This window comes from Oncorhynchus keta, chromosome 14 (genome assembly GCF_023373465.1).
Source record: "Oncorhynchus keta strain PuntledgeMale-10-30-2019 chromosome 14, Oket_V2, whole genome shotgun sequence".
NCBI classification, from domain to species: Eukaryota; Metazoa; Chordata; class Actinopteri; order Salmoniformes; family Salmonidae; genus Oncorhynchus; species Oncorhynchus keta.
Genome location: NC_068434.1, coordinates 2,668,701 through 2,690,046, shown reverse-complemented (window position 1 = coordinate 2,690,046; position 21,346 = coordinate 2,668,701). Strand labels below are relative to the sequence as shown.

Here is a 21,346-nt window from a genome sequence, read left to right as displayed (position 1 = left end):
CAGTAACTATAGCTACCTGGATACGAGGTGTTCTCCAGAGTAACTATAGCTACCTGGATACGAGGTGTTCTCTACAGTAACTATAGCTACCTGGATACGAGGTGTTCTCTACAGTAACTATAGCTACCTGGATACGAGGTGTTCTCTACAGTAACTATAGCTACCTGGATACGAGGTGTTCTCTACAGTAACTATAGCTACCTGGATACGAGGTGTTCTCGCAGTAGGAGAAGGCAAAGAGACATCTCAGGGACTTGGGCTCCAGACAGTGGTGGACAATCCCCTGGAAGATCTTAGAAGACAAAGTATGTTTCCAATCAATCAATCAAATCAACCAACCAACAAATAATACATTTGTGGTGATTTGTGGTGAAGTCAGGAGCTGCACCTTTTTGGCATCTTCCTCTTTAGAGAAGGACAGAGAGAACTGAAACACCCGTAGGTCTTTACAGTGGATGATCATCTTCGATGGATACTTGTTCTTCACCAGGCCTCCTGTTATCAGCTTCCTCTTGTCTTCAGAACCTGAAGTCACAAGAATCATCAAGACACCAGTGATATTCTTTCAAAAAGGCAACAACCCCCCTCTACCAATCTATTCATTCCAAGACTTTAAAATGACTAGTCAACACTGAATTACAAAATGAATGAAGACTGGAAGAAAACTATGAAATATTCAAAACTACATGAAACAAAACGATGTAGAACAATATTTCAGTAAGCTTCACCTCCATAGATGTTATCCACACACGAAAGAGGGATGTCATTTTCACCGTAGAGTTTATTTTTGAAGAGCTGGCCCTACGTAAGGAAGAACATTATTAGTATATATATATATATATATATTTCCAAGGATAAACAGCAAGCCCGAGCTCTAATAAAAACCAACACTACTCATGAGTCACGTACTCAGTTCCTCAAATGGCTTCTGTAATAAGGAAAGTGTGTGTCTACTTTCTCTCATCGGAGTAGTTCCTCATCACCATCTGAGTGTGTATTTTATATTTTTATTATAGATCCTCATTACCTGCTGACAAGGAAGCAGCTACTCTTCCTGGGTGTCCAGAAAAATGTATTTAAAACATTACAATATATTCACGACTGTGTGACCTCAGGCCACTACTCCACCACTACCACATATATACAGCACAAAAATCCATGTGTACGTGTGTGTATAGTGCATATCGCGCGTGTGTGTGTGTGTTGCTTCAAAGTTCCCGTTGTTCCATTAGTTCATTTCTTTTCTTTAAATATAATTTCTCTGCTTGCATCAGTTACTTGTTGTTTCTAGTTCAGTGGAAAGAGAAGAACCATTCGTCTGGATCTCCGAGGTCTGACGAGTCATCCTCTCCCTGAACTGGTCTTTAAAGAACCGTGGAGAAGCTGACAGCAAGTTCAGCAACACCCATTGATACAAGAGGCAGAGAAGCTGCTTTAAAAAAATATATACTATTGAGACGCACCAAATCGGTCCGTGACGAAGTGACCTATCAAAATGGTCCATTATTCAACGTGACGGCGGTACTCACCGTCTCCTCAGTGGGCACCTCGTCGCTGACAAAGGACACTCTGAAGTTGGTGCAGAGCAGCGCCCCGAAGACGCCTCGCTGTGACAGGTCATCCTGAGTGTATTTCAACACTGTGCTGGCACTGCAGAACACTACCTCACCTGTAGATGGGACAGAGACAGACGACAGGAGACACGACAGGAGACACGACAGGAGACACGACAGGAGACACGACAGGAGACACGACAGGAGACACGACAGGAGACACGACAGGAGAGACAGACACGACAGGAGAGACAGACACGACAGGAGAGACAGACACGACAGGAGACACAGACAGACATGACAGGAGACACAGACAGACATGACAGGAGACACAGACAGACATGACAGGAGACACAGACAGACATGACAGGAGACACAGACAGACATGACAGGAGACACGACAGGAGACACGACAGGAGAGACAGACACGACAGGAGACACGACAGGAGACACAGACACGACAGGAGACACGACAGGAGACACAGACACGACAGGAGACACAGACACGACAGGAGACACAGACACGACAGGAGACACAGACACGACAGGAGAGACAGACACGACAGGAGAGACAGACACGACAGGAGAGACAGACACGACAGGAGAGACAGACACGACAGGAGAGACAGACACGACAGGAGAGACAGACACGACAGGAGAGACAGACACGACAGGAGACACAGGCACGACAGGAGACACAGGCACGACAGGAGACACAGGCACGACAGGAGACACAGGCACGACAGGAGTTTTTTGAGCAAATCAATTTGATGCCAAATGTTTCAATCATGAAGGAAACTCCAGGTTCTGGAGAGAGGAGGAACTTCTCCACCTGGTAACAAGTCTGGATGTTTCTCTTTTCTGGAGGGTTCCTTCTCTGACTTGATTTCCTGTGTGAAATGATGACAAAAACATTCATATCACTTTACTACTAGTAACCAGCAGGTAGCCTAGTGGTCAGAGCATTGGACCAGTAACCAGCAGGTAGCCTAGTGGTTAGAGTGTTGGGCCAGTAACCAGCAGGTAACCTAGTGGTTAGAGTGTTGGGCCAGTAACCAGCAGGTAGCCTAGTGGTTAGAGTGTTGGGCCAGTAACCAGCAGGTAGCCTAGTGGTTAGAGTGTTGGACTAGTAACCAGCAGGTAGCCTAGTGGTTAGAGTGTTGGACCAGTAACCAGCAGGTAGCCTAGTGGTTAGAGTGTTGGACCAGTAACCAGCAGGTAGCCTAGTGGTTAGAGTGTTGGACCAGTAACCAGCAGGTAGCCTAGTGGTTAGAGTGTTGGGCCAGTAACCAGCAGGTAGCCTAGTGGTTAGAGTGTTGGACTAGTAACCAGCAGGTAGCCTAGTGGTTAGAGTGTTGGACCAGTAACCAGCAGGTAGCCTAGTGGTTAGAGTGTTGGACTAGTAACCAGCATACAATCACTCACTCAAAAGGATGTCCTTTAAATGTATACAATTAACCAGTAGAATGAGAAAGACAAAATGTGATGACATGTTTGTTATTTTCTCTTGACAACAAACAGGGAAAGTCTGGTTTTGAAATGCCTTCTAGCTAGCTTCTGGTTCTGTAAAGCAGTGACCATAGATAAGGCTCACTGTAAAGCAGTGACCATAGATAAGGCTCACTGTAAAGCAGTGACCATAGATAAGGCTCACTGTAAAGCTGTGACCATAGATAAGGCTCACTGTAAAGCTGTGACCATAGATAAGGCTCACTGTAAAGCTGTCACCATAGATAAGGCTCACTGTAAAGCAGTGACCATAGATAAGGCTCACTGTAAAGCAGTGACCATAGATAAGGCTCACTGTAAAGCAGTGACCATAGATAAGGCTCACTGTAAAGCTGTGACCATAGATAAGGCTCACTGTAAAGCTGTGACCATAGATAAGGCTCACTGTAAAGCTGTCACCATAGATAAGGATCATTTTAAAGCTATGGGCTACTGGTTTCCTCATACATCTGACACTTCTGGCCTCACAGAGGAAGTAAACTATTTCTGTATTAGTAACGGCAACCCTGCCATTTGTATCTAAAGTCACAGCTAGGCCTAGCTAATGTGAGAGTCAAATATAGCCTAGCCCTATATTCAGTCAGCGATAACAAACAAGCCTACAACATACTGGCCCTTATTCAGCTTGGAGTCTGGCCTGAAAGTAGGCTACTCCTCATTGTAGTAAAACAGAGTGCCATTAGTAATAGCCCTATATTCAGCTTCATCCCTTTCATGTTAACATGTTTTTCTGACAACTTTCTTTCCACCAAACATAGCGGAATAATGGTCTTGGGCTGTTGTTCAAGGTTTGGGCTAGGCACCAGTAAAAGGAAATCTCAACACTACAGCATACAATGACATTCTAGACGATTCTGCACTTCCAACTTTGTGGCAACAGTTGTTTGGGGAAAGCCCTTTCCTGTTTCAGCATGACAATGCAGCCATGCAAAAAGCGATGTCCATAAAGAAATTATTTATCGAAATCGGTGTGGAAGAATTTGACTGGCCTGCACAGAGCCCTGACCTCAACCCCATTGAACACCTTTAGGATGAATTGGAATGCTGACTGTGAGCCAGGCCTAATCGCTCAACATCAGTGCCTGACCTCACTAATGCTCTTCTGGCTGAATGGAAGCAAGTCCCCCTGCATCAATGTTCCTACATCTAGTGGAAAGCCTTCCCAGAAGAGAGGAAGGAGGCTGTTATAGCAGCAATGTTCCAACATCTAGTGGAAAGCCTTCCCAGAAGAGTGGAGGCTGTTATAGCAGCAAAGGGGGACCAACTTCATAGTAATACTCATTTTGGAATGAGAGGTTGAGACGAGCCGGTGTCCACATACTTTTGGACATGTGGTGTAATAAACATTGCCCAAAACACCAGTAAATACTATGTGAAAGCAGTATTAGGGAACTGCAACATCAAGGCAATAGATGACTTGGAAGATAAACACTACAAACGTATACAGTTGATGACAACATTTTGTCTCATGTTATCAAGATGTGTGAGAGTGTAAATCAGCTCTTCGTCTGAACTTTGAACCGCCATCATGTTGCTGGCTGCTCTTCGTCATAATCAAAACGGTAGTTGGCGTAGCAGGCAGCCCAGTAGCCTAGTTCACACAGGAGGTGGCAGGTAGCCTAGTGGTTAGAGCATTGGGCCAGTAACCAGCAGGTAGCCTAGTGGTTAGAGCATTGGGCCAGTAACCAGCAGGTAGCCTAGTGGTAAGAGCATTGGACTAGTAACCAGCAGGTAGCCTAGTGGTAAGAGCGTTGGACTAGTAACCAGCAGGTAGCCTAGTGGTAAGAGCATTGGACTAGTAACCAGCAGGTAGTCTAGTGGTTAGAGCATTGGACTAGTAACCCTAGTAACCAGCAGGTAGCCTAGTGGTTAGAGTGTTGGACTAGTAACCAGCAGGTAGCCTAGTGGTTAGAGCGTTGGGCCAGTAACCAGCAGGTAGCCTAGTGGTAAGAGCGTTGGACTAGTAACCAGCAGGTAGCCTAGTGGTAAGAGCATTGGACTAGTAACCAGCAGGTAGCCTAGTGGTAAGAGCATTGGACTAGTAACCAGCAGGTAGTCTAGTGGTTAGAGCACTGGACTAGTAACCAGCAGGTAGCCTAGTGGTTAGAGTGTTGGGCCAGTAACCAGCAGGTAGCCTAGTGGTTAGAGCGTTGGACTAGTAACCAGCAGGTAGCCTAGTGGTTAGAGTGTTGGACTAGTAACCAGCAGGTAGCCTAGTGGTTAGAGTGTTGGGCCAGTAACCAGCAGGTAGCCTAGTGGTTAGAGTGTTGGGACAGTAACCAGCAGGTAGCCTAGTGGTTAGAGCATTGGGACAGTAACCAGCAGGTAGCCTAGTGGTTAGAGTGTTGGGCCAGTAACCAGCAGGTAGCCTAGTGGTTAGAGCGTTGGACTAGTAACCAGCAGGTAGCCTAGTGGTTAGAGCGTTGGGCCAGTAACCAGCAGGTAGCCTAGTGGTTAGAGCGTTGGACTAGTAACCAGCAGGTAGCCTAGTGGTTAGAGCGTTGGGCCAGTAACCAGCAGGTAGCCTAGTGGTTAGAGCGTTGGACTAGTAACCAGCAGGTAGCCTAGTGGTTAGAGTGTTGGACTAGTAACCAGCAGGTAGCCTAGTGGTTAGAGTGTTGGACTAGTAACCAGCAGGTAGCCTAGTGGTTAGAGTGTTGGACTAGTAACCAGCAGGTAGCCTAGTGGTTAGAGTGTTGGACTAGTAACCAGCAGGTAGCCTAGTGGTTAGAGTGTTGGACTAGTAACCAGCAGGTAGCCTAGTGGTTAGAGTGTTGGGCCAGTAACCAGCAGGTAGCCTAGTGGTTAGAGTGTTGGACTAGTAACCAGCAGGTAGCCTAGTGGTTAGAGTGTTGGACTAGTAACCAGCAGGTAGCCTAGTGGTTAGAGTGTTGGACTAGTAACCAGCAGGTAGCCTAGTGGTTAGAGCGTTGGACTAGTAACCAGCAGGTAGCCTAGTGGTTAGAGCGTTGGACTAGTAACCAGCAGGTAGCCTAGTGGTTAGAGTGTTGGACTAGTAACCAGCAGGTAGCCTAGTGGTTAGAGTGTTGGACTAGTAACCAGGAGGTAGCCTAGTGGTTAGAGTGTTGGACTAGTAACCAGCAGGTAGCCTAGTGGTTAGAGTGTTGGACTAGTAACCAGCAGGTAGCCTAGTGGTTAGAGTGTTGGACTAGTAACCAGCAGGTAGCCTAGTGGTTAGAGTGTTGGACTAGTAACCAGCAGGTAGCCTAGTGGTTAGAGCGTTGGACTAGTAACCAGCAGGTAGACTAGTGGTTAGAGTGTTGGACTAGTAACCAGCAGGTAGCCTAGTGGTTAGAGTGTTGGACCAGTAACCAGCAGGTAGCCTAGTGGTGAGAGCATTGGGCCAGTAACCAGCAGGTAGCCTAGTGGTTAGAGTGTTGGACTAGTAACCAGCAGGTAGCCTAGTGGTTAGAGCGTTGGACTAGTAACCAGCAGGTAGACTAGTGGTTAGAGTGTTGGACTAGTAACCGAAAGGTTGGTGGATTGAATCCCCGATCTGACAAGGTAAAAATCTGTCGTTCTGTCCCCTGAACAGGCAGTTAACCCACTGTTCCTAGGCAGTCATTGAAAACACAAATTTGTTCTTAGCTGACTTGCCAGGTTAAATAAACATAAAATAAATAAAACACAACACATTGGAGAGCTTGATAAGTGCAGCCACTACTCTCTAAACAGCAAAGAAAACATCATCAGGGATTTCTTATTAGGACATACTGTGTCACCGACGCTGTTCAAACATTCACTAAATCTTGTAGAGCCAATATGCTTTAATCCTGTGCATGTCCACGTGTCTCCTGTTAGCATTACATTAAAAAGTCAACTTCCTATAAGCTTGGATGTCATTCAGAGGACACACAAGACTCCTTACTTGCCTGTTCTGCTTACCACCTAAGTTAATTATGTAGCTGGGTTAATAAATGTTTGGGAGTCAAACTGCAGCCCATCAGCCATTATTGTGCCACACGAATATGGACTACTGGGTCCGTCATGTGATGTTCATAAAACTACGACTTCCTGACAGTGGGAGCACAGTATGTTACGGTTTCTATCATGGGATTTTGACTAATCATTCATTGCTGAATGACTGCTGTTCTGTAGCCTACACTGCGTTGCGTTCTTTAATATAATAGATATATCTTGCCCGTGTTAAAATGCCCTATAGAAAAACATGTTTGCTTCTGCACTTTCTGCTCCGGCTTCCCACGGAAGTTATGCTGTTCCCATATGTCCACACTTCAGATACGATGTAGGCAACAATGTGCTCAATCGTCATTGCGATTCCCATACCGGATAATAACTCAATCTACAATGATTTCAGATGGTGTTTTACGGAAGGAGAAATAGAAACATTATATTGCATGTTTACCATCTATATATTTTCTAGTTTGACTAACTATTCCATGCAGATCTGACAGATGAAATGTCACACAAACTCAATGTAAAATACATGTTTGTTTTATTTAAAGGCTGAGAAACAGGAGTTATCAATGGATCTTGAACTGCCTGTAAAAAGACTCGTCACACAAAAAACAAACACTGTTACAGTTGCCAGGGTTTCTGCTGCACAAATATTACCGGGGGAAATAAAGCACGATATTTTATATTCATTCAAAACATGACGAGACACACTATTCTCCGGAGACTAACTAACTGTGTTCCAGGACAAAACAGTCATATCGGATGGCAATGCTTGTGTTTCTTCAACTATGTTTAGCGGGATCCGAGCGGCTTTCCAGTACCCACAACCCCGCCCCAGTCATGTTAGTCAGATAGCAGGAATACTAACAGGAATACTAACTAGTCCGTATCAAAGACAGGCTTTTTTATCTGTCTCTCCCTCTATGTCATCCAACATGCATCATCGCGTACACTAATAAAGCACAATTTAATTTGAAAAGATATAACTTACCTCGGGCGTCACATAAGAAACAAACGACGGTTTGGCAGACTTCCCACCAGCGCTCCCTAAACTACTCAACATTTCTATAACTTGTAGTTGACAACTATGTATTTTTCTCTGCCACCTGAACCCAGGTGGAAATAAGGGGACAAAACAGAAGAATAACCTGCTTTAACAGAACCCGCCCATCGAACATCCGCATTGGCCTTGTGCCAAGGAGGCCAAAAATGATTCTCGTGATTCTATTGGATGTAAGGTCTGTCGGTCTTGTATTTATGCCACCTCCCATTCCCAGTTTGGGACGGGCCGATACTGACAGAGGCGAAGCGAGAGGATTTCATCCATCCACAAATCTGTCAGTTTAAGTGAGACAAACCCTTTTAAAACATTTTTTTTTATATGGCGGTCTATGAGAATGGTCAAATTGACTCAGGCTTACTTGATCACATATATACGTCTCGCAAAACGTTTGTTACAAATGTACTGAAATAAGTGGATGCGTTTCGCATTCAGGCAACTTTGAGAAAAACGACTTAGTTGTGCATGTTGGGCACACGCGTATCTGCCCTCCCATTGGCTAGAATGGTCCCACCTGATCTCACTTGCCCTCAAATCATGGAGGACATGAATTCTAGTGTTAGAGGGGTCACTTGGGAATCTGGTCAATATCATAGGTCATCTTTGATGAACCATCCACTTTAATTTTTGCTGATCTGAATACAGTACATACGACACGCCTCATTGCTAGTGTGTCTAGTGGTCATAGCTTGGTTATAAACTCATAGCTTGGTTATAAACTCGATCTTGGGCTGCTTGGTTATAAACGCATAGCTTGGTTATAAAACTTCATCTTGGGGATGAATTTTTTTTATTTTTAACAAAACAAAATTAACATTTTGTTTCTTTGATGTGGCAAGTGGTGCTCTGATTTCATGGTCTGTCAGCAGAGGAAGCAGGCTATGGAGATCGCATTGTGTGGTCTTCCTGTTTTGAATAACTGTCCGTCTAACCTCACTCATCATATCCTGTTGGGACACTGTCAGTAGACTGTCTTCTGCACAGAGGGAAATCTCTCTATGGTTCCATGTTGTTTCATAAAGCCACTGGAGGACTTCGTACAGCTGAATATGAAATGTGGAAAGTGCTGAGGTGGTGTCGCCACACCTTGGATGTGTATGTATTGGAAATAGGGAGCTGAGACCCAAACAACAAACCCCACTTAGTCCAGAAGTCCTTCATTCAGGAAATGTCTTTATTCCGGCCATGGTAAAGTGGAGGTACTAAGACAGACAGAGAGACAAACAGGCACAGAGCGAGCACGAAAGGCTGACTGACAGGCAGCACACGAGAAAGACCGACCGAGAAGGGAAGAGAGAGAGAGAGAGCCAGACAGAGAGACCGACCGAGAAGGGAGGAGAGAGCCAGCCAGACAGAGAGAGTACTTTTGTTTATCAATTTCACTTGCTTTGGCAATGTAAACATGTTTCCCATGCCAATAAAACACCTTGAATTGAGAGAGAGGCAGGCAGAGAGAGAGAGAAAAAGGCAGACAGACTGAGAGGGAGAGGCAGACAGACAGACCGAGAGAGAGGCAGGGAGAGGCAGAGAGAGAGATAGGCAGGCAGAGACAGGCTGACAGTCAAACATTAAAATGGATCTACGTTTAAACAACAACGTTACGCTCGTCTTTTTTTAATCCAATCGGTTTTTCATTTTCTATACATTATTCAAATGAACTATATGTACGCAGTGTTAAACCAAGATTTGGGGCAAGCCAACAAATGTCCCATTATAATCTGTTAAACCAAAAATGTTAAAAGCCATAATACAAATAACAAAATCTGAAAGCACGTCTGTGAGTCCTTCCAAACTAAAAACACTTTGATCTATTGCAAGATTATCATATATATATATATATATATATATATTTTAGATTATCATATATATATATATATATATATATTTAGATTATCTTATATATATATATATATATATATATATATATTTTAGATTATCATATATATATATATATATATATTTTAGATTATCTTATATATATATATATATATATATATTTTAGATTATCATATATATATATATATATATATATATATATATTTTAGATTATCATATATATATATATATTAGAGAGAGCTACGTTCAAAACAACACATTTAGGAATCAGTGTTTTCCTCAGAAATGTAGTACAAACAGCACAGTTAAGGAGCCTGTGTTAAACACTAGAACGTGGGGGACAAGACCGTAGCTTTTACGCTACTTTTAACAAGCATCATGACACTTAAAAAAAAAGGTGATCATATTCAAAATTACAGCTTATAGGAAAATAAAACATTTACTGGTGACTGATCGAATTATGTGCTTCATAAATTGGTATTTAAATTTGCTAAAAAAAAAAAAAACAGCCAACACTGAATATATGCAACTGGAAATAACATGCACGTGATGCATCAACATTTATCAGAGATCTTCCTGATCTAGAAATCAACAACTGGAACAAAAACAGATCTCTAGTTTACGTTTTCATAACTCGAAAAAGACTGGAAAGTCTGTAACACAAAATAACAACAACAAAACAGACAGACAATATTAATAAAAGGAGAAGGAAGCCCCGTTGTCGTGGTAACTTCTACTGGGGGGGGGGGAATAGAATCAGCTAGGAAGGAGATGTTTATAGGTCCCAACCACAGGTCATATCAATCGCTACCAAAACAGAACATCGTGGACAAACTGGGTACTGCATTAGGCCTATTCAGTCAAGACTGGGGTGTATTCATTTGGGACCAAAAAAGGTAGAAAACAGACTGACAATAGAAATGCTCAGTTCTCCCCCCATTGCAAAATGTTTAAAAACATTCTGTTACGTTCCCAAATGAATACAGCCCTGATTTACTCATGGCTTACAGGACCAGGCCCTGTCCGATGTTGGTCTTGAGCATTTACACAAACCCACCTGTAGTACGTGACAGAAGTACATAGGGCTCGTTCCAGGCAGGCGACATTGCAGTGCAGGCATCAACCAATGGTTGCACGCCACGTTATCGCCTGTGCAATCCATCATCAGAGTGCTATACGATTATGGTTAGCGCTCATCTTAAAAACACACATCCAGGTGTCGTGAGATTCCGGCAGGTAACTGCAATGTAGCCAGCCTGAAACGTGGCCACACACACACACACACACAACTTTAAATGAATTGGGGTGGTGGAGAGGGGGGGCAGGTCCTAGCAGCTGCTGTCGAAATCCTTCTTGTCCTTCTTCCCTTCGCCCTCGAAGCCGTCCGTTCCGTCGCTGTTGTCACGGCGACGCTTGCGGTTGGTGCAGACGTTGAAGCGAGGGTTCATCTGGGGCAGTGGGTCCATGCCCAGCACCTTGTGGATCTGACGGAAGGCTAGCAGCCGCAGAGCAAACTGGACAGAGACACAGTTGGTCAATAGAAGACATTCCCTCTAGCAGACGGACATGCCGTTTAATCAGATTCTTGATTATACCAAACCTGTCAGGTGGAAGGATTATCTTGGCAAAGGATAAATGCTCACTAACAGGGATGTCAACATATTTGTGCACAACATTTAGGAGAAATAAGCGTTTTGTGCAAATGGAACATTTCTGGGATCTTTTATTTCAGCTCATGAAACTTAACATGTTGCCTTTATATTTTTGTTCAATTTATTTAATCCATTATACATACATTCATTACCAGTTAAAAGTTTGGACACACCTGCTCATTCCAGGGTTTCTCTTTATTTTTTTACTATTTTCTACATTGTAGAATAATATTGAAGACATCAAAACTATGAAATAACACACATGGAATCATGTAGTCGTGTCCAACCTTCTGACTGGTACTGTGCACCGTACTATTCTATACACGTGTCTGTCAGTACCTGGGCACTTGAGGTGATGTCCTCTCTGTGTTGCTCCTCCATAGTTGTCAGGGTATCAGTGGGGTTCTTCTCACACGGGTCGACCAATCCGGGGCCACCTAGAGGACAACCAAACACACCTATCAGCACTCTGCTAATGCCAACACACCATTAACCCCACCCAACTACACAAAAGTCTGATACAATCATCATCAACAAAAATGTCTCCCATGATGATATGCGAAATAGTCTGCTATAAGAGTAAAGAAAATAAAATCGGTTGGACTAACCGGGGAGCAGAATCCCAGAGGAGATACATTCGAAGACTCGTCTCAGTGCGTCGCCTGGGCTCAGGGGGCCAGAGGCACTGCTAATGGTCTTCTCTACCAGCAGCTCCATGGCCTGGAGAACAAGGGAAAGAGAGGGGATGGAGGAGGAGCAGAGGGGATGGAGGAGGAGCAGAGGGGATGGAGGAGGAGCAGAGGGGATGGAGGAGGAGCAGAGGGGATGGAGGAGGAGCAGAGGGGATGGAGACGGAGCAGAGGGGATGGAGACGGAGCAGAGGGGATGGAGACGGAGCAGAGGGGATGGAGACGGAGCAGAGGGGATGGAGACAGAGGATGGAGAGGAGCAGAGGGGATGGGAGCAGAGGGGATGGAGACGGAGCAGAGGGGATGGAGACGGAGCAGAGGGGATGGAGACGGAGCAGAGGGGATGGAGACGGAGCAGAGGGGATGGAGACGGAGCAGAGGGGATGGAGACGGAGCAGAGGGGATGGAGACGGAGCAGAGGGGATGGAGACGGAGCAGAGGGGATGGAGACGGAGCAGAGGGGATGGAGACGGAGCAGAGGGGATGGAGACGGAGCAGAGGGGATGGAGACGGAGCAGAGGGGATGGAGACGTTTAAACTCCTCATTGAGTGAATCTAAAGTAGTATTTTGGATCGGTCCTTGCCACCTCACGTCAGGGAAAGAAGACACTTTTTTACTACTGAGTGGCAGCCAGTGTGTTCGTCCCAAGTTAACACATCTACTGTTCGACACTCGAACGCATGAACTTAAAGGGATAGTTCAGGATTTTGTCAATGAAGCCCTTTTTATCTACTTCCCCAGAGTCAGATGAACTGGAGGATACCAGTTCTGCGAGCCAATGCTAACTAGCGTCAGCGCAAAGACAAAGTCTACAGGAACAGCGAACGTGCTAGCTGTTCCCAACAACTTACAGTCATTGCACTAACGCTAGACTCTTCCTTCAAACTGAACAAAGACAAAAAAAATCCCCAACTATCCCTTTAATTGACCTATATGGTCAGTTTCCCAGACACAGATTATGCCTCGTCCGGGACCAGAAACAATTCAATGGACTGGGCTTCATCTGTGTCCAATACACCGGCCCATTAAAGTCCAATACTTCTCTAACAACATGTTTAAAAAAAAAAAAAAAAAAAAACTAATGACACAGTTGTCGACTCCAGCGCCTGATGATGAACTCACCCAGCTGGGGAAGGCGGACCATGTGGGGACCCTCTGACAGAGGTCACGCAGGATACGAATAACAATCACACAGGATTGGAGTCCGTTCGCTCTAGCCTTGTGGAGCAACAACAGGTTTAGTTTAGTGATAACAGACGCGAGCAGACAGACTATTATAGGGTACATTACAACAGGTCTGTCATAGAGGGCCAAACACTACTGTACACAATGGAAGCTTGTGATAGGTTGATTGAAAACTCAATTAATTATTTGTCCATAATTGGTTGGAATCAGCTGCCATTTCCAGGAGTATTTCACCTCATAACATTAGTAAAAAAAAAAAAAAGTTAAAAAATGAGAGCTCACAGTTTGCAAGATGAAACAAGAAAAAGGTTTACATTTCCTTGTCATCTTATAAACCCTGACTTCTCAAGTTGATCAAGTGTTTGACAGAAGCGTCAGGTACAGAGTTTGTGTTTGTAAAGAAGATCAAGGTTAGGGACTGTGAGAGGGGAGGGAATCTGCTTTACCTGTGTGCGTTAGCTTTTTTTGCCATTGCAGCGACACAGTAAAACTAAAACAATTTAAAAAAATAAAAAATCAGATGTCCCGTTTCTCTCAATCCCTATTCTTCTCTTAAAAATAAATACAAAATCACAAGATACTAATGCTCAACATGGAAGCTCTTATCAGATCTTATGCAAAGATATCTCTGCAGCCTTATGGAATCATGCTTTAACTGACAATATAGTCTGGAAGGGAGAATAAGGAAATCATACAAGGATGCCAGTTTTTTGTTGTTGAAAATTATAAAAATCATTACCATACTAAAGTTCAACAATAAATTTAATATAAAATAAAAGATTGAATATTCAATCTGGTTAGATTCTTTATCATTACGTGTGTGGCATCATTGAATTTATCTTTTTTTTCAAACAATAATTCAACTGTATTCAGGTATCACTGTGTGTTTTGTTGTTGTGGGAAGTGTTAAAATTCATTTATTAAAATTCCTTCATTAAAACAAAAGTCAAACAAAGGAATCAAAAAAAATATGCATCTCATAAGGCTACAATAAGAAAGTAAGATGGATGTGTCCGAACCTGGAACCACTTAGCGTGCCGCAGAGCCGCCAGAGCGGCAAGGCATTTTAGCCTGTCCAAGACGTCCTCTGGGTCTTTCACCAAGGTTACATCTAAAAAACGGATGAGTCCAATTGTCAAAATGGTGGTCGGTTGAGGAGGAACGGGTGTTTGACCAGGTAGAGAGCAAGACTCATTAACAAGAAGATACAAACACATTGCCACACATACCAAGATAGGGTTTCAGTAGGGAACCAGGAAGTGAACTAGATTTTTTTAAAAAAGTCTTCATCTGATTGGCTGCCAAATAAACCAATGCGCAACCTGACCTCATTGAAATGACCAAGGGCTGGGAGATTTAGTAGAGTGTCACGTATGTAACGTTATGTTTACGCTGGTCTGAGGTGTTTAGGTAAAGGGAAGGTGAATTACGGGACTGCCGTAAAATGCTGAACCGAACCTCGAGAGAAGCAGGATGAGTGACAGGAACCACCAGATGTAACTCAGGCTGACCTAGTAGCTACTGTCGGCTGGTGCCAACAGCTAATCATTTGATCAAGTAACTGAACTGTATGTTGTTATCATGTGCTGAAATGTAAACCTTAACAGATTCAAATCTCAGATTCAAATCTCAAAAAACTGAGATATAATGTTAGCTTGTTCAAGTAAGCAACGTTGCGCCAATCATTTGTCACTTTCAGTCTTTGATCTTCTGAGATGACACTGGACGGATACTCTAGGGGGATTCCAATGGGTCGTTACTCTGGGCCCTGGCGCGTTACTCTGGGCCCTGGCGCGTTACTCTGGGCCCTGGCGCGTTACTCTGGGCCCTGGCGCGTTACTCTGGGCCCTGGCGCGTTACTCTGGGCCCTGGCGCGTTACTCTGGGCCCTGGCGTTACTCTGGGCCCTGGCGCATTACTCTGGGCCCTGGCGCATTACTCTGGGCCCTGGCGCATTACTCTGGGCCCTGGCGCATTACTCTGGGCCCTGGCGCATTACTCTGGGCCCTGGCGCATTACTCTGGGCCCTGGCGCATTACTCTGGGCCCTGGCGCATTACTCTGGGCCCTGGTAACTAATAACAGAAACAAAGGAGAGAGGTCAGAACAGGAGTGTTAACTGAGCTGATGTCTAACAGTGGCATGGCAATGATAGGTGTGGCAAAGTGTTTGGGTGGTGGTGGGGGGGGGAAACCTTGGTCAAAAATCCTTCCGGAGGAGCTGGTTGGCTGGGGGGGCGGGGCCCCGAGGTTTGATTGGCTGGGGGGCGAGGTTTGAACCCTCCCACATACTGGAGACTTATTTTTTTGAAAGATAAAACAATTAAAAAGAACAGAGGGCTTTGGGGACTGGACTGGTAAAGAAAACTACAAATTGTGTTGCAGCAGAAAAACTACAAACATGGAAGCTCCCAGCAGAAAAAAAAGAAGGGTTAGATCAGACATCGTTGCATGCATAACTGGCTGGATTAAAATCAGTAGGTTGGGCATGAAACCAAAAAAACTGATAAATCACACCAACTGTATACTGCTCTGCAGTACCCGGGTCCTACCACAGTCTGCCAAAGCCTTCATTCCTGGCCTACTGAAGTCTACTGCAGGCTGGCCACACAGCGTCCCCATTTTGCACCTTTATGCTGAAGTGTGCACTTGCCCACTTTCTGAAACTGGATTTAACAAAATGGTAGATGGATACCCTCTCTGGGCAACTCCAATCCTTATGCTTTCAAATCCACTTTCTGAAACTGGATTTAACAAAATGGTAGATGGATACCCTCTCTGGGCAACTCCAATCCTTATGCTTTCAAATCCACTTTCTGAAACTGGATTTAACAAAATGGTAGATGGATACCCTCTCTGGGCAACTCCAATCCTTATGCTTTCAAATCCATTGACAGAGTGTGCAAGTGCACACTTCTGGAATAGGGTGAGAAAAGAAAAAAAAAAGTTGGCAGAACAAAACATAAGAGGTGTGCTAGAGAGATACAGGAGCTTAGCAACACTCACTCCCACCCCTCCATTGTCAACGAATGCAGAGAATGGATCACTTGATCAAAAGGGCTTTCACGTCATAGCTTTTTTTGGGGGGGGTTTGTTAACAGCATGATTAGCTACAAAAAAAAAAGGACAGATCTGTCTGTGCATAGGCTTCTGTGTGGAGGGGGGACACCAGTTCACTCAGGGAGCATGTAAGAACAGATCACCTCCTCGCGACCAGACCGACATAAGATTTGTTTCCTGTGGGGATGTGTGAGCCCATTTCTTGTCTTTGTGTTCTAGAACAGTCTATGTTCTAGAACAGCTCGCCGGTGTTCTAGAACCATCTGTGTGTGTGCTGTAACTGTCTTCTGTAACCCTGTTCTTTCTGCTCTTCTCATTTGGCCAAATCCTAACCTGACAAAACGCCTGCTCAACTCAAACTTCCGCTAAAAATCTCTCCAGCGACATCAATCTACGCACGATTTGTGCAGAGCTCTGAGTTGTGTGCACGTTTCGTAAGTCAGGATTCGGTGCCTCGCCGCTTCCCCCTTCCCAATGGGTCTTTCATTTATTTTTAATATCTGTAGAGAATAACGTTCCTCTGGTGTATGTAGTTCTGATCTAAGAGCGCTAACGATTGACCCGGTGTGGGAGGGTTTATCGTAGTGGTGTGACGGTGGGACAAACGCCCCTGGGAATACAGGAAACTAAAATTACATCTTACCTGGGAACTAAAAACTAGTCTGAAAATGCAAACACTGTCCATGCTTTGTTTTGTAGGGGACAGCATTACAAGACGCACTGAAGGAGAGTTCCAGATCGAGGAAGAGCTACACTGGTGGCACGAGGAACCGTCAAGACTTTACCAGGACTGCTGAGCTCTAACCATGACTAGAAAGTCAAGTTTCTACAAATACGTTTTTCAACCATGAGCCTTTGGTATATATCATTCAGGTTGGTTTTAAGATACAAAAAATACAAGTCAAAAAGATGGCTTCTCTGCCTTCAAAAACAGGTCTCTTGGACAATTTCAACGGGTCCCCAAAACTTTAGTTATTTGCATACTTCCCTTATTATTATATTGACCATTTAGTACTTCTCTAATCCCCAACATTAAAACAATAAAATAAATTACTGACTATTGGACCTAGAAATCCCAAAGGCCTTTTGAAAGCACATCGTTTTTTACACCGACCAATCATCTCATGTCATGACAGAGCTCAAGCGCTTCATTGGTTGAAGTTTGAAAACGATAACTAGAGTCTATAAAAAAAAAACGACAAGACTGTGAGAAAGGCTCAACAGGTCAAATCTGAACTTAAGTTAAGTTAAGCCATACAGCTGGAAGTGCCACCCGGGTAGGTCTCCTCCGATAATGGATCTTACAGGGTGCATTCATTCGGGTACTGGGTGAGCGGCGAACTTCAAGACCATTGGAGAAACAGGACCAAAATGTGCAAACCCCACCCTGAACACACTAATGCACCCATAGCTAAGTGGCAGAGAGAGAGAGAGAGAGAGAGAGAAAAGGGAAGGAGAGTGGGCGATGTCTTTCCAACCTCCGTCCCGTGGCGGGGGTGTGGTAGGGGTCTCCTCCTCCTCTCGTATGCTGGGGGAGGTCAGGGTGACGGTGACTGTCATTTTGGGGTCGGCTTCTGATGTCAGGATGAAGGAACAGTTCTCCATGGAACCCTTCACCTCGTACTTCTCTGGGGTCACCACCTGGAGGGGAGAAGAGCGAGAGAGGTAAGTGTGCAGGTATCGTTGGTGTGTGTGGGTGGGTATCATCATTGGTGTGTGTGTGTGTGTGTGTGTGTGTACCGTCAGCTGCTTGGGAAGATGCTCCACGATGCGGCTTAGCAGGTTCTTGGTGGGTTTCTCTGAGCAAAGCAGGACCAGGTTGACATTGTTGTCTCCACAGAGCAGCAGTCCTTTAGCCAGGACCCCCACCCTCATCACCCCCTTCAGAGCTCTACAGGAGGGAGGCGTTCATTAGGTATCTAAATGTTAGAAAACCGACTGAAAAAGAGCAGCACCCCCATCCTCATCACCCCCTTTCAGAGCTCTGAGGAGACAAACATTCAGGGTTGGGTTTCCCCAACCTTCCATCTATCTATCCCCCACTTGTCCTCACCGGTCTTGGGGAGTCTTGGGAACCTCTTTTGTATCCTTGTCCTCCCCAGTAGTCTCCTTGGTCTTGTCCTGGTCGATGATGATGTCTGAGACCAGTTTGAGGGCTCTCTCTGTGATAGAGACGATCTTCTGGATGGCCTGCAGCTCGTCCTCAGAGGGGTAGATGGTCGCGTGCTTCGTCATCACGTAACGGTCGTCTGATGAGTCCGGCCGACGGGGAGGCTGCGAGGTAAAGCACAACGAAAGGTCTCAATGTCACAGTAGTGGGAAGGAAGGGGGTTAGAAATGAGTTCTTACCATATAGGTCACTGGATTCTAAGGCAATAGCTAAAGTATGTGTCGTGGAAAATCCTGTGTTTTACTGGTTAAAGAATTGGCTCTTGTTATATGCTAGTGTTCTTTCTAACCTGATACAAACTCGTCTTTGTGGGACTTAGCCATAAGACTGGGCGTGTAGCTAAGATCAGTTTAGGTGCGACTGCAGCATGTGACATCATGGGTTTACTATCTGCAGGAAGTCAGCTGTGTGAACTGACAAAAACGGTCGAACCTTAATATGCACAAACAAAACCGCCTTTTAAAAACTGTTCCGCCCGTTTCCATCTGCTAAACTGCCAAGAGGTTGTGCTTTTAAATTGAATAAATAAATAAATAATTTTTTTAAGCAGAGACCCAACTGTGTTTGTTAAGCTTTCAACTGAATCACTCTTGGCAGTGGTTAATTCCTTCATTTTTGCAAATCTTAAAGGTTGTTGTAAGAGGAATCTACAGTCTCCCTCTTCCTGTAGAATTGCTACGACAATTTAGCGTGCCGCCCCTGTAGACCAGGTCTATAAACCGCGTCCTGACCTCGCCTACGTGGCCCCTTGTAGACCAGGTCTATAAACCGCGTCCTGACGCCCCCTGTAGACCAGGTCTATAAACCGCGTCCTGACGCCCCCTGTAGACCAGGTCTATAAACCCCGTCCTGACGTGGCCCCCTGCAGACCAGGTCTATAAACCCCGTCCTGACGTGGCCCCCTGTAGACCAGGTCTATAAACCGCGTCCTGCCGCCCCCTGTAGACCAGGTCTATAAACCGCGTCCTGACGTGCCGCCCCCTGTAGACCAGGTCTATAAACCGCGTCCTGACGTGCCGCCCCTGTAGACCAGGTCTATAAACCCCGTCCTGACCTCGCCTACGTGGCCCCCTGTAGACCAGGTCTATAAACCGCGTCCTGACGTGCCGCCCCCTGTAGACCAGGTCTATAAACCCCGTCCTGACCTCGCCTACGTGGCCCCCTGTAGACCAGGTCTATAAACCGCGTCCTGACGTGCCGCCCCCTGTAGACCAGGTCTATAAACCGCGTCCTGACGTGCCGCCCCCTGTAGACCAGGTCTATAAACCGCGTCCTGACGTGCCGCCCCTGTAGACCAGGTCTATAAACGTTCCGTCCCCCGCGTCCCCTGACGTATAAACCACGCCCCCTGTAGACCAGGTCTATAAACTGTAGACCAGGTCTATAAACCCACGTCCCTGACGTGCCGCCCCCTGTAGACCAGGTCTATAAACCGCGCCCCCCTGATGTGCCGCCCCTGTAGACCAGGTCTATAAACCGCGTCCTGACGTGCCGCCCCCTGTAGACCAGGTCTATAAACCCCGTCCTGACCTCGCCTACGTGGCCCCCTGTAGACCAGGTCTATAAACCGCGTCCTGACGTGCCGCCCCCTGTAGACCAGGTCTATAAACCGCGTCCTGACCGCCCCTGACGTGCCGCCCCCTGTAGACCAGGTCTATAAACCGCGTCCTGACGTGCCGCCCCTGTAGACCAGGTCTATAAACCGCGTCCTGACGTGCTGCCCCCTGTAGACCAAGTCTATAAACCGCGTCCTGACGTGCCGCCCCCTGTAGACCAGGTCTATAAACCGCGTCCTGACGTGCCGTCCCCTGTAGACCAGGTCTATAAACCGCGTCCTGATGTAGACCGTCTATAAACCACCCCCCCTGTAGACCAGGTCTATAAACCGCGCCCCTGACGTGCCGCCCCCTGTAGACCAGGTCTATAAACCGCGTCCTGCCGCCCCCTGTAGACCAGGTCTATAAACCGCGTCCTGACGTGCCGTCCCCTGTAGACCAGGTCTATAAACCGCGTCCTGACGTGCCGCCCCTGTAGACCAGGTCTATAAACCGCGTCCTGACGTGCCGCCCCTGTAGACCAGGTCTATAAACCGCGTCCTGACGTGCCGTCCCCTGTAGACCAGGTCTATAAACCGCGTCCTGACGTTCCGTCCCCTGTAGACCAGGTCTATAAACCGCGTCCTGACGTGCCGCCCCCTGTAGACCAGGTCTATAAACCGCGTCCTGACGTGCCGTCCCCTGTAGACCAGGTCTATAAACCGCGTCCTGACGTGCCGCCCCTGTAGACCAGGTCTATAAACCGCGTCCTGACGTGCCGCCCCTGTAGACCAGGTCTATAAACCGCGTCCTGACGTGCCGCCCCCTGTAGACCAGGTCTATAAACCGCGTCCTGACGTGCCGTCCCCCTGTAGACCAGGTCTATAAACCATTTGTGTAGAGCGGCTGCTTTGCCAGAGGTTCTGGGATGTGTCCAGTCAGTACGTGGTGAGAACCGGTGTCTTACCACAGGTCCCTGTGGCTGAGGGATGGGCATGCCAGGCCGAACCCCCAGTAGACCAGGTGGGCCAGGGGTCCCCTGGAGGTATGGTCCGTCCCCTGGCATCCTGGGGCCCCCACGTCTCTCGTCCCAGTGGTGCTGCTCCTCCATACGACGCCAGTACATCTCCTCCTCATAACGTCTAGACACACACAGTCAC

General features: G+C 46.1%; 2 protein-coding genes and 1 long non-coding RNA gene across 28 annotated transcripts in view; 1 reads left to right on the top strand and 2 right to left on the bottom strand.

Moving 5' to 3' along the window:
* The window catches only part of mtmr12 (myotubularin related protein 12), a 36,153-nt gene extending 27,970 nt beyond the window's left edge, over positions 1-8,183 (bottom strand). The window contains exons 1-6 of the mRNA XM_052460832.1: positions 7,993-8,183; positions 2,386-2,443; positions 1,530-1,669; positions 729-801; positions 389-525; positions 202-292 (exon numbers count right to left, since the gene is read on the bottom strand). Of these exons, the coding sequence (XP_052316792.1) occupies positions 202-292; positions 389-525; positions 729-801; positions 1,530-1,669; positions 2,386-2,443; positions 7,993-8,064 (571 nt within the window). The 5' untranslated portion in view covers positions 8,065-8,183. The remainder of the gene's footprint in view (positions 1-201; positions 293-388; positions 526-728; positions 802-1,529; positions 1,670-2,385; positions 2,444-7,992) is intronic.
* A 2,194-nt stretch (positions 8,184-10,377) lies between these two features.
* The window catches only part of LOC118376611 (zinc finger RNA-binding protein-like), a 52,584-nt gene continuing 41,615 nt past the window's right edge, over positions 10,378-21,346 (bottom strand). For all 6 annotated transcript variants that reach the window (XM_052460826.1, XM_052460828.1, XM_052460829.1 and 3 more), the window contains exons 13-21: positions 21,154-21,328; positions 18,535-18,755; positions 18,222-18,372; positions 17,960-18,122; positions 14,444-14,535; positions 13,362-13,457; positions 12,158-12,269; positions 11,889-11,986; positions 10,378-11,411 (exon numbers count right to left, since the gene is read on the bottom strand). In XM_052460826.1, the coding sequence (XP_052316786.1) occupies positions 11,226-11,411; positions 11,889-11,986; positions 12,158-12,269; positions 13,362-13,457; positions 14,444-14,535; positions 17,960-18,122; positions 18,222-18,372; positions 18,535-18,755; positions 21,154-21,328 (1,294 nt within the window). In that variant the 3' untranslated portion in view covers positions 10,378-11,225. The remainder of the gene's footprint in view (positions 11,412-11,888; positions 11,987-12,157; positions 12,270-13,361; positions 13,458-14,443; positions 14,536-17,959; positions 18,123-18,221; positions 18,373-18,534; positions 18,756-21,153; positions 21,329-21,346) is intronic.
* Positions 19,049-21,203, top strand: LOC127907103 (uncharacterized). Of its 21 annotated transcripts, none has more exons than XR_008063237.1 (9): positions 19,049-19,410; positions 19,734-19,866; positions 20,161-20,251; positions 20,345-20,386; positions 20,429-20,470; positions 20,608-20,649; positions 20,732-20,815; positions 20,858-21,023; positions 21,067-21,203. It is a non-coding gene; the product is annotated as an uncharacterized LOC127907103 (long non-coding RNA). The 21 variants fall into 21 exon arrangements; XR_008063234.1 differs by having other exon boundaries at positions 20,732-20,857; positions 20,900-21,023; XR_008063224.1 differs by having other exon boundaries at positions 19,049-19,484; positions 19,644-19,775; positions 19,825-19,908; positions 20,119-20,251; positions 20,732-21,023.